Source organism: Anarrhichthys ocellatus, unplaced genomic scaffold (genome assembly GCF_004355925.1).
Source record: "Anarrhichthys ocellatus isolate YVR2014 unplaced genomic scaffold, GSC_Weel_1.0 scaffold8, whole genome shotgun sequence".
Lineage (NCBI taxonomy): Eukaryota > Metazoa > Chordata > Actinopteri > Perciformes > Anarhichadidae > Anarrhichthys > Anarrhichthys ocellatus.
In genome coordinates this window covers 9,506,892-9,517,879 of record NW_022280038.1, presented here as the reverse complement: position 1 = coordinate 9,517,879, position 10,988 = coordinate 9,506,892, and the positions used below count along the sequence as shown (strand labels likewise).

The window sequence follows — 10,988 nt, the reverse complement described above, 5'->3', positions numbered from 1 at the left end:
CCAGTCCATGGGCACTGATCCCGACCCCCATGCGACATTGAAGAGGCGTGTCAGCCAGGACAGCCCAACTATGTCCAGCATCTCAGGGCGGATCTCATACACCCCTGGTGCCTTGCCACCGAGGAGCTTTTTGACTACCTCAGCGGCCTCTGCCACGGATATGGGTGAGCCTCCCCCTAGATCTTCAGGCGCTGCCTCCTCTGCAGAGGACATGTTGGTCAGGTTTAGGAGTTCCTCAAAATGCTCTTTCCACCGCCCGACGATGTCCCCTGTCCGGGTCAGCAGCTCCCCCCCTGCTGAGAACAGCCTGGGGTAAGCCCTGCTTTCCCTTCCTGAGCCGTCGGATGGTTTGCCAGAACCTCCTTGAGGCCAACTGAAAGTCCTTCTCCATGGCCTCCCCAAACTCCTCCCATGCCCGAGTTTTAGCATTCGCGACCACCGCAGCTGCAGCCCTTCTGGCCTGCCGGTACCTGTCAGCTGCTTCGGGAGACCCCTGGGCCGACCAGGCCTTGAAGGTGTCTCCTTCTTCAGCTTGACGGCTTCCCTCACCTCCAGTGTCCACCACCGGGTTCTCGGGTTGCTGCCACGACAGGCACCGATGACCTTCCGGCCACAGCTCCTAGCGGCCGCGTCCACAATAGAGGCTTTGAACATGGTCCATTCGGATTCCATGTCCCCAACCTCCCTCGGGATGTGTGAGAAGTTCTTCCGGAGGTGGGAGTTAAAGACCTCCCAGACAGGGTCTTCCGCCAGACGTTCCCAGTTCACCCTCACTACACGTTTGGGCTTGCCGGGTCTTTCCAACCGGTTCCCCTGCCATCTGATCCAACTCACCACCAGGTGGTGATCAGTTGACAGCTCTGCTCCTCTCTTCACCCGAGTGTCCAAGACATACGGCCGCAAATCAAATGATACGATTACAAAGTCGATCATTGATCTCCGGCCTAAGGTGTTCTGGTACCAGGTACACTTATGAGCCACCTTATGTTCGAACATGGTGTTCGTTATGGCCAAACCATGGCACGCACAGAAGTCCAATAACAAAACACCATTCGGGTTCAGATCGGGCAAGCCGTTCCTCCCAATCACCCCCCGCCAGGTTTCTCCGTCATTGCCCACGTGAGCGTTGAAGTCCCCCAGGAGAACTATGGAGTCGGTAGGAGGCGCCCTTTCCAGGACCCCTCCCACCGACTCCAAGAAGGCCGGATACTCTGAACTGCTGTTTGGTGCATAAGCACAAACCACAGTCAGAGCCTTGCTCCCCGCAACCCGTAGGCGCATGGAGGCGACCCTCTCGTTCTCCGGGGAGAACTCCAACACAGCGGCGCTCAGCCGGGGGCTCGTGAGTATCCCCACCCCCGCCCGGCGCCTCTCACCCTGGGCAACTCCGGAAGAGGACAAAGTCCAACCCCTCTCCAGGAGCTTGGTTCCAGAGCCAGCGCTGTGTGTGGAGGTGCGGCTCTTTCCCCGCTAGCGAGGTGACGTTCCACGTCCCTAGAGCTAGTCTATGCTGCCGGCGATCGGCTCGCCCAGGCCTCCCGCCTGACCCGCCGCCCGGTCTGCATTGCACCTGACCCCGATGCTTATCCCTGCGGGTGGTGGGTCCACAGGGTGGCTGCTCCATGCTGTTTATTCGGGCTGAGCCCGACCGGGCCCCATGGGCGAAGGCTCGGCCCCAGACGCTCGCCGACAAGCTCCCCTCCTGGGTCTGGCTCCGGGAGGGTGCCCCGGTTTCCCTGGTCCGGGCGAGGTGACTGAAGTCTGTGGGCTGCTTTTCATTGGGGTCGTTTTGAACCGCTCTTAGTCTGGGCTCTCCCCTGAGACCTGTTTGCCTTGGGAGACCCTACCAGGGGCTAATGCCCCGGACAACATAGCTCCCAGGATCACTGAGCCACTCAAACTCCTCCACCACGTTAAGGTGGCGATTCGCGGAGGAGCGGCATCCCTGGGTGGGGGGATGTCGCAATTGGTTAACGCATTCGGCTGTTAACCGAAAGGTTGGTGGTTGGTGAATTTACTCATAACATTAAAAACATAATAAAGTACCTGAGCCCTACCTGGCCGTGATGTTTTAAAATCATGTTTCTTGTTAAAGAAACAAAAGTATTTTAACTACTAGAACACTATAATAATGTAAAACAGAGAAAGGTAGGAAAAAGCTCAAACAACTAGTTTATTAATCAACTACATGGTAAATTGTAGTGATTCATTAAAAGTCACTTATCAATGAAAACACACACATTTGCCATTTTTAAAATGTATAAATACAATAGTGAGACCAAAAAAAGCAAATTTAAGATATGACTGAGCTTTGATAACTGATCGGTATTTATTACTTATTCAACATCTTTTGACTCTTCATTCAATTAAAGAAATTATTGAAATGAGTTAACAGCTGCAGACTTAATATCTGTATATTGTCCATCTATATCCATTTCATGTTGAGATGTAATGAGAACCAATGGCCTCTTTAGAAGTCTCTTTTTGACTTTTTATTGGATTTTTACATTTCTAACAACAGTCCCTGACATACGACCTTTAAAAACAAGGCACATGATCAAAATAATAGCAGTAATACTAGTTTAGCTAGTAGCAAGAACATATCTAAACATATGTGCACCTACAAACACATGCATACATACACAGAGATATATGCATTTACATAAACATAGCCACCAACATACACACTCAGCATACCAACACATATATCCTCCTGCATGTACACACTTTTACACATGTACTGAAAAAGGAATATTAATAAGTGGGGTAAAAAATACATAAATACATTTAAATAATGTGTACAATAGATATATACAATAACAGCCTCTTTAGAATTATAGGTAGACACTATATACATGTCAAATTAAAAGATGAATGTCAGGTGTTCATGGTGAGAGGTGTGATGTGATTAAATAAATAAACACTAAAATCTGTGATTTCAGCATCAGTTTGTCTTCACGTGTCTTTATGTCCCAGAATGCACTCTGTCTGCACGTTTCACGGTCATGTTTGTCAGCCAGAGAGTAAAAAAATAAGCATTTTAACCTGAAAGAAACACGACAACAGCTAACGTCTAATTGCTAAATAAGAAGAACCAGCTAACGGTTCCAACCGTGTGCGTTAGAACAGACATCACATTAAGTAAAAAATAGATGCGTGTCGTGACTTCGTGCAGACAAGTTATTCCTAAACAAGCACGTAAACATTTGGAGTTAGCGTAACAACAGCTAGCGGCTACTACAGGCCCCCTTTCTGGAGCACTTTGCTGGTAGCGCGGGAGCTCAGATAGCACGCGCAGGTGGAAAAACGTTCACTGAAGAAGAAGAAAAAAACAACAAACAGCGGATATATTTCTTACCTGTGACGCAGGCGTTCACCGCCGTAGGTTTCTGCGCTGTTACCACGTAGTTGTACGACATTTTTCTTTTGACAACAACAAAAGACAAACACCAGAGTAGTGTGTGTTTTTTAATCTCGCTCAAGTGACAAAATCATTGATAATAAAAAACTTCCGGAAGTAGTTAGCGGATCTGTTTTGAGCATGGAGCGTAGACCGGAAGCGGAAGCTGGAGGTAGAGCGCCCCCTGGTGTCTCGGAGGCCGGTTGGTCGCAATGGTTAAAACGACTAGTGGTGGAAAGTAACAAAGTGTAATGTATTTAAGTATACTTCTGAGGTACTTAACTTGATTGTTGTTATTTTCTGCAACTTTATACTGCTATTCCACTACGAATCAGAGTGAAATGTTGTACTTTTAACTAGAATACATTCAGCAGTGAAATAAGTGAGCTCATATCAGAATCAGAATCAGCTTTATTGGGCATGTATGTGTACGCATACAAGGAATTTGACTCCGGTTTTCACGTTGCTTTCAACGTACAAACAGAATATACAAATAAACAAGAAAAATATAACAAATAAAAACAAGGACATTAAAGACAACAAAGTATAACAGAGGTAAGCATAAACATTTAACCACTATGTACAATATAAATATAAATATATATCCAAAAGTATATATATGAACACAAAGAACAACAACAATAACAATGGATTTGAGACATTGTTCGCTGAGGTAAAAGTAGCAATATCCCTCTGTGTTATTTTTAAAAATAATACATTGTTGGATTTTCTTATTTTCCGCAAGAACAAAAATAATAAAACAAACAAATAACAACACAAACAAACAAAAACAGTTCAGATCAGTGAAGAAGAGGTTACAGGAAATAGTCTATGTTGCAGGTAAATCACAGATTACAAGAGTTCCGGTTCAGATGACTCCTTGTAAAATAATGGAAGAAGATCTAAATAATTCAGATAGCCCCCCCTAACCCCTAATAACGACTTTCTGGTCACCAGGGTGAATACAGATGTTCATTACCTGCTGAAGGTATTGAAGGCTTCATTGAAATTAATAAACCAGTTCTATGTGCGATAGTGTGCTGAAGTTGTTTCCATTTTTATTCAAGTTGCTCAAAAGTACATGAAATAATCATTATTCCTACTGAGCTACTGCACACCACTGAGAATAGCTCACACAAATCTCTCATTAGAAATATCTAAATATGCTCTAACTTGCAGAAAATGTTGTGTTTAATTTACATTGGGACCGCATCACTCATATTAAGAAGCTGACTGAGAAAATAGGTCGCCATGCAGGGCCTTCGAGGATCACACACAATATTACATTCTTCTTTTTTCCCCACTATGAGCTGTTGCACCACCACCAGTAAAGTTTGCCTTGAGAGCAGTGACCCCTGCTGCCCCTGTAGCACTATTACAGAGTAACAATATAAACATTTTCCTGAATACAGTGGCAGGAGAAATACTGCTGTGCATGAAGTGAATAAAGAGTGAAAACAGCAGGACAGACTCTATTATTTCTTACCTTGATCCAACACAATAAGAGAAAATTACAGCAACATGTTATCACTGGAGTGAAAATAATAATAATATGTGTAATTGTTCTTGAATAGCTTTCACTGTTGAATAAAAAAGAAACTTAAAAAGGCAGAATCTTTCAAATGGTCGCTGCAGTAAGATCATGCAAAGGCAATGCAACAATAAAAGCAGAAATGATTTTGCTATTGTGCTTTATAACCGGAAGTCTGATGTTAAGATATGATCTGACCCCATAGTTAAGTTGATGTTTGATTGTTTTTTGTGATGGACAGTTATTGCTGTTCTGTCAGTCCGTTGGGAAATATCAGATTCCACCTGAACGCACCACCATGTGTAGCGTCGTTTTCATGGAAACGGGACTCTAACCGAAGACGAAGAACCGAGCCTCAAACCGGTGGCTCGCTAACTTTAATATTAGTTTATCATTAGTCTGACGTTAAACACAATGGAGGCTGCTGAGAATACCGCAGAAACAAACCATAAAACGATCAACATAACCGTCGTCCGTGGAAATAACCTGGTACGCTGTAGTTGAATACAAACATCGGGTCAGGACTTTAGGATCCACCGGATGTTAATTCCATATTCTGTTTCCTCTCTTTTCAGCAAGGTGGAAAGACGGGCGGCCTCCAGAGTTTTGTGCAGGTTGAAGTGGATACACATGTGCTGGGAGAGTCGGAGAAGAAGCAGCTGGACCCAGCGGAGCAGCGCGTTGACTACGACTTCACCTGCAGCTTCCACTGCCCCAGTACCGCCCAGGCCCTCAGTGACATGGCCCACAAACCCATCATATGTAAGCTGTGTCTGTACATGTTGTTCCGTGTGTCCTGATATCTCACAGTGGAGATAACCAGCCTGACACGGACATGTGTAAACATTTATCTCCATCTCTTCTTTCAACTTTTGTCAATTCTCGTTTGACAACACAGAGGCTCTCAAATTCAACACACACAAAGCAAATAAAATGAGGGATATGTTAGATAAAAACATGGACTAAAAACAATATTATGTTGCATTGTTAGACACTAAAGAACATCCATGTCAGAGGCACAAAACATAAAAGCATGCAGAGTATGTGAAATATATAAGTCAGTCAGACACAGCTAAACAACAATAAAAGACACGCATGCAGGTAGATGAGGGTCGACCGGCAATTTCAAGACAGACAGACAGGTGACGACAGACAGACACAGACAGGTGACAACAGACAGATGGCCTTCTAAACGTAGTAACTTAATATTAACAGTAGATGTAACACTTTCATTGCTCACTGATAACCTACAGACAAAACAGATTAGAAAACCTTAACGTGTGGCTTTATTGTAAGTTATTGTCACACTGGCTAACTACTTTCATTTATTGTTGCCGTTGCGTTTCAGAAGAACCGGCTTAAATAGCCTTCAACATCTAAAATGTCCAGATTTCACTTTTGCTGCAATTTGGTTGTCTGATGATGGCGATATTTATTTTAGCATAATTAGTAGGTTTATCATTTTCCCCCTGATCAGATATCCTGCATTGACAGATCTCAGTTTTCACAGCTCTGTTTGATGAATGTTGGTTTTGTTGTGGTCAGTGACGGTGATGGAGTTCCTGCCCGAGGAGAAGAAAGTTGAGGCGAAGACAGCGATGCTGGGCCAGGCTGTGGTCGACCTGCTGCCGCTGCTACAAGGTACAGCTGGATGTGTCTAGATTGAAAACACGCCGCTGTATCTCCCTTAAATGTCTGTTTCTTTTACGTGGAGGTCAGAGAGATTTTCTCTTCCGTCTTCAGGTCGGTGCAGCTTCTCGTCCACAGTCCCACTGAATCCAGGGATGGCCTCCTCAGCCACAGAGTCCTCCCTGGACTCCTTCTGCAAGGTTGGTTGGTTAATGACTCGATAATAATACCCTCACTCATTATTAAGGGCAGTGCTTCTTTGTGGCCTTGTCATGTAGAGGAGCCGGATGCTCATACGGTCCATATTAATTATTAATACTTAATAAAATGATTTTAATGGACTTACCACAGTAGGGGCCCATCAGCTAGTTTATTTTCTGTAGGCCCCTTAACATCCGCCATTGATCCGGCTATTCCTGCAATGAACTGCCAGACATTGCCATAATTTGAAACATTTTTTTCTGCTATGTAAGGGGTGAAAAGTGGTTTAATTAAAGGTTGTGCAATATAATATTTAGAGTGAGACACTGGAGAGTTATCAATCTGTAGACCTTCATCTACTGAGGTACTGTAGCCAAGTCTTTAATATTGCTTGTATTTATTTAGTGGACTAGCCAAAAACGGACATTCACATGTGCTTATTTAATCTATTAATGCTTGCTCTATTAAGACATTTACCATTTCACAGTATGATTTTATTTTATAGAAAAGTCCTATTTACATCCACGAGATAAGATTATCACCCACCACTGGTTCACCCAGAGAGCTAGTGGATTGGATCTGAAACAGATGGAAGTTGTTCCTCCCAGATTTCTGTAATCAGTGAATGTTCCTCAGTCACAGAGCAGCTCGAATGTGGACACAGCAGTTAGAGCCAGAACTAAGCAGTTGGCCAGCCAAGTCCTTTCAAAGTGGACAAGGAAGGTATAATCCCATCAACTCACCAGAGCTTGTACAGTTAAAGTTTGGGTTGATCTCAAAACCTCCAACATGTCACCAAGTGACACCTTTTACTGTCACATGGAAAAGGTCTCGTGGCGTTGCTACGTCACGGTCTCTAATCACACCTGCTCACAGTGGGCTGCAGTGTATGGACATCTGGCAGATAAGTACCAAGAGAAATAGTTAAAAAAAAGACGAGAATCATTGTAATCCAAGATATTTCAGACCAGAAAATGGAACATGATAAGGAGGCCACTTTTTAAACACAATATGTTTTAAGACTTTTATTGCACCTAGTGTTTAAGGCGGGCATTCGATTTTTTTCACCAAGGCTGTGCTGAACTGAAAACTTGTCATGGTCTTTCTTAGATGTCCCTGCCAAACGTTTCACCACTGTCTGTACAATCTGTGATTTATTGCGCTCGGACTAGGTGACGGAATCTCTAAACATGGCCTGTTTTTAGGCCACAAAAACCCAAAGGGCTGAATATTTTCCCTCCAGGGTTTGGAAATGCACTTAGTACCTTCAGGACAGTGAACCTCTGTCACTTTACACTTTACATCATTTAACAAATTGAATGGCATTTCCAGACAGTGTCATTAAACAATTAATAAATAAAACGTGAATGTGCCTCAGGTTGTGACCCCCCATCAGTCCACCCTGGATGTGTGTGTCAGCGTGTTGAATCCAGTGCTGTCCGAGGCTGAACTATCAGCCTCCAACCTGCTGAAGGTTACAGTGGAGACCGCTTTCTCCATCCCCGAGTCATGGACATTGCAGTCCGGCCCCGCCTCCACTCCCTGCAAATACACTGCTGCCCTGGAAGTCCCGCTTACTGCACAGGTGAGTGTAATATTTACTTTGTACTGTTTAAAGCCCTCCAACAAACAAAAACATGGAGGGACATTTAAGCACGTCATGATCTTAACATCGTCTGAATCTCTCCAGAGGGAAACATTCTAACACTGTGGCTGCTCGATTCCTCCGACTCCCAGAAAGACCAGGTGCTGTTGTTCTGTGAGGGGAAGCTGAAGGCAGGCGGGCAGAGGGAGCAAGATGGCCGACAGAGGAAGTGGCCCCATCAGGCCCTGCTGGTCCCGGGGAACCTCTTCCTGCCCGCTGCCTTCCTCCAGGAAGAGCCCATGGAGCAGGAGGATGGCGAGCTGACTGGCTTACAGGTAACCGCACTTGGGGCCTGCAACTGCTGCTAATTGCGTCAGCTGGAAGGCCTCGGTACGTTGATAGATGTTGACGTTGGGCACATCGCTGTCACCAACTGTCTTAAATATAGAACAGCGTGAAAGTGAAGGATGTCACATGAATGTCGTTCATTTAATAGATACGGACAGACTTTAAGGACAGTCATTTGACAGACTTAGATAGTGACTAAAGAAGTTTAAATGCGTTAACAATATTAAAAGTAGGAAAAGTAAATATTCACAATAGCATATGTAATACTGTAGAACAGGGGTCACTAATAGGCGGACCGCGGTCCGGATCCGGACCCAGATGCTGTCCTATCCGGACCCGGACGTATAACTGATGGATAATTGAGAATTATACATTTTGGAGGAGCGCTTCTATTTTAACCTGCGCAGCTTTTCTAGCCTTTACGGCTCTCGGTCAGCAGTCCAGGAAACGCACCGACCAATTAGGCCACACGAGTTGTAAATCATCTCACGTGATGCTACTCAGCCAATCGAATATGTGTATTCCAAAATGCATCGTGAGTCGAGAGACGGGGAGAGAGAGAGCAGTAGGAGAAGCAGTTTCACACTGCGAGTGGACCTCGGAAACGCAGCTTTTAACAAAGAATGGACGGACTCTTATTTGTTCATTCTTCCTGCTGGCGCTACTAAACCACTCTGCCTCATGTGTTCAGATACCGTGGCCGATATTAAACGCACCGATGTGTAACGCCACCACGAGACCAAACATAACTCTTCTGAGCAAACACTCCAGTCTGAACTGAGGGCAAGATGTTGAGATGTGTAGAGATAGTTTATTATAAAGTTGACTGAGACCGTTATGATGTGAAATGGATTTAACGAAACAGAAGAAATAAGTTAACTCCAGCCAAACTCTTTCCTTTTTCATTTTCATTCATTTTTCTAAAATCAAGCACTTTCTTTTAAGATGCAAGTTTTTCAAGAGTTCTCTTTTGTGTATTTTATTTTTAGATGGAGCCCTTATTTTACTTGAAATGAGAGAACATTTATTTTTGTATTTCTATGCATTATTTATAATCCATCCAGTTAAATTTGAAAACTGAGAATAATAATTGTTATAATATAAGTGAAGTGTACTTTCTTTATTTGATTTGACAGTTGTTGACTACACACATACGTTGTTACTATATATATGGCACTAAATAGCGCAAATTAGATATTATTGTAATGATCCGGACCTTTGCACGAGGAGATTATTTTGAGTTTTAATTGAATACTCCTGTGATGGACCTTCACGTCAACAGAAGTTCACATCCCAGCATAACTAAGATGGGTTGGGAGCCCCCCCAGGAAGCCTGACCACAATCAAATGAAATAAAATGAAATATCTTTATAATAAATTAGCGCCATGCTACGTCGTCAGAGTGAAATCTGACGGTCTGCCTCAGAGCTGTCCAGGTGTCTTCTGTGGAGTTGTTGAAAACAGTAGGGACAGGTTCAATTCAATTCAATTTATTTTTGTATAGCCCAAAATCACGAATCACAAATTTGCCTCAGAGGGCTTTACAATCTGTACACATCCTCTGTCCCAGGACTCTCACATCAGAACAGGAACAACTCCCCCAAAAACCCTTTAACGGGAAGAAAAGAGGGAGAGATCTTAGGGAGAGCAACAGAGGAGGGACCCCTCTCCCAGGATGGACAGAAGTGCAACAGATGTGTACAGAATGAACAACATTTACAGAGTTACAACACATTCAGTGCACATGACAGAACCACGGCAGGAGGCAAGACCAGGGTCCAGGTATCACCAGGATCCACGGAAACCTGTGAGGAGAGAAAGCACAGAGACTCCGGTGAAGAAGCAAAGTTAGTAATGAGCATTAATGGTGATAAAAATAGTAATGTGAGTAATTATAAAAAAGATATTAACAGTGGGAGTCAGCAGGGCCATGGCAGGAGGAAGGTCCAGGGTCCAGTGGTCCAGGGTCCAGTCTACCATTGTGAGGAGATGTGTAAAACCACAGGATGTGGGCAAAGGTCCTATCAAGTCCACATTCACGTGATCGAACCTACTTTCTGGAACCGAGAACTGTGCTCAAGGAGTCTTTGTGTGAGGGTGCACCTTGGAGCGCTGGCACACCACAAGTCCCGGCACACCTCCGTACATCCTTTTCCAGCCCGTACCAGACGAACTTCGCTGCCACCAACTTCTGAGACGCCCTCTTGTCAGGGTGCGACAGCCCATGAATAGCGTTGAAGACCTGTTGTCTCCATTCGTCGGGAACAACCGGCCGTGGCTGGCCTGTGGAGACG

General features: G+C 44.5%; 2 protein-coding genes across 2 annotated transcripts in view; one reads left to right on the top strand and one right to left on the bottom strand.

Moving 5' to 3' along the window:
• The window catches only part of ddb1 (damage-specific DNA binding protein 1), a 45,984-nt gene extending 42,445 nt beyond the window's left edge, over positions 1 to 3,539 (bottom strand). Inside the window, exon 1 of the mRNA XM_031848304.1 lies at positions 3,359 to 3,539. Coding sequence (XP_031704164.1) covers positions 3,359 to 3,419 — 61 coding nt within the window. The 5' untranslated portion in view covers positions 3,420 to 3,539. The remainder of the gene's footprint in view (positions 1 to 3,358) is intronic.
• Positions 3,540 to 5,262: 1,723 nt separating this feature from the next.
• Positions 5,263 to 10,988, top strand: part of LOC116384306 (cilia- and flagella-associated protein 70) — a 21,565-nt gene continuing 15,839 nt past the window's right edge. Inside the window, exons 1-6 of the mRNA XM_031848823.1 lie at positions 5,263 to 5,420; positions 5,507 to 5,693; positions 6,477 to 6,572; positions 6,675 to 6,760; positions 8,140 to 8,346; positions 8,499 to 8,681. Of these exons, the coding sequence (XP_031704683.1) occupies positions 5,346 to 5,420; positions 5,507 to 5,693; positions 6,477 to 6,572; positions 6,675 to 6,760; positions 8,140 to 8,346; positions 8,499 to 8,681 (834 nt within the window). The 5' untranslated portion in view covers positions 5,263 to 5,345. The remainder of the gene's footprint in view (positions 5,421 to 5,506; positions 5,694 to 6,476; positions 6,573 to 6,674; positions 6,761 to 8,139; positions 8,347 to 8,498; positions 8,682 to 10,988) is intronic.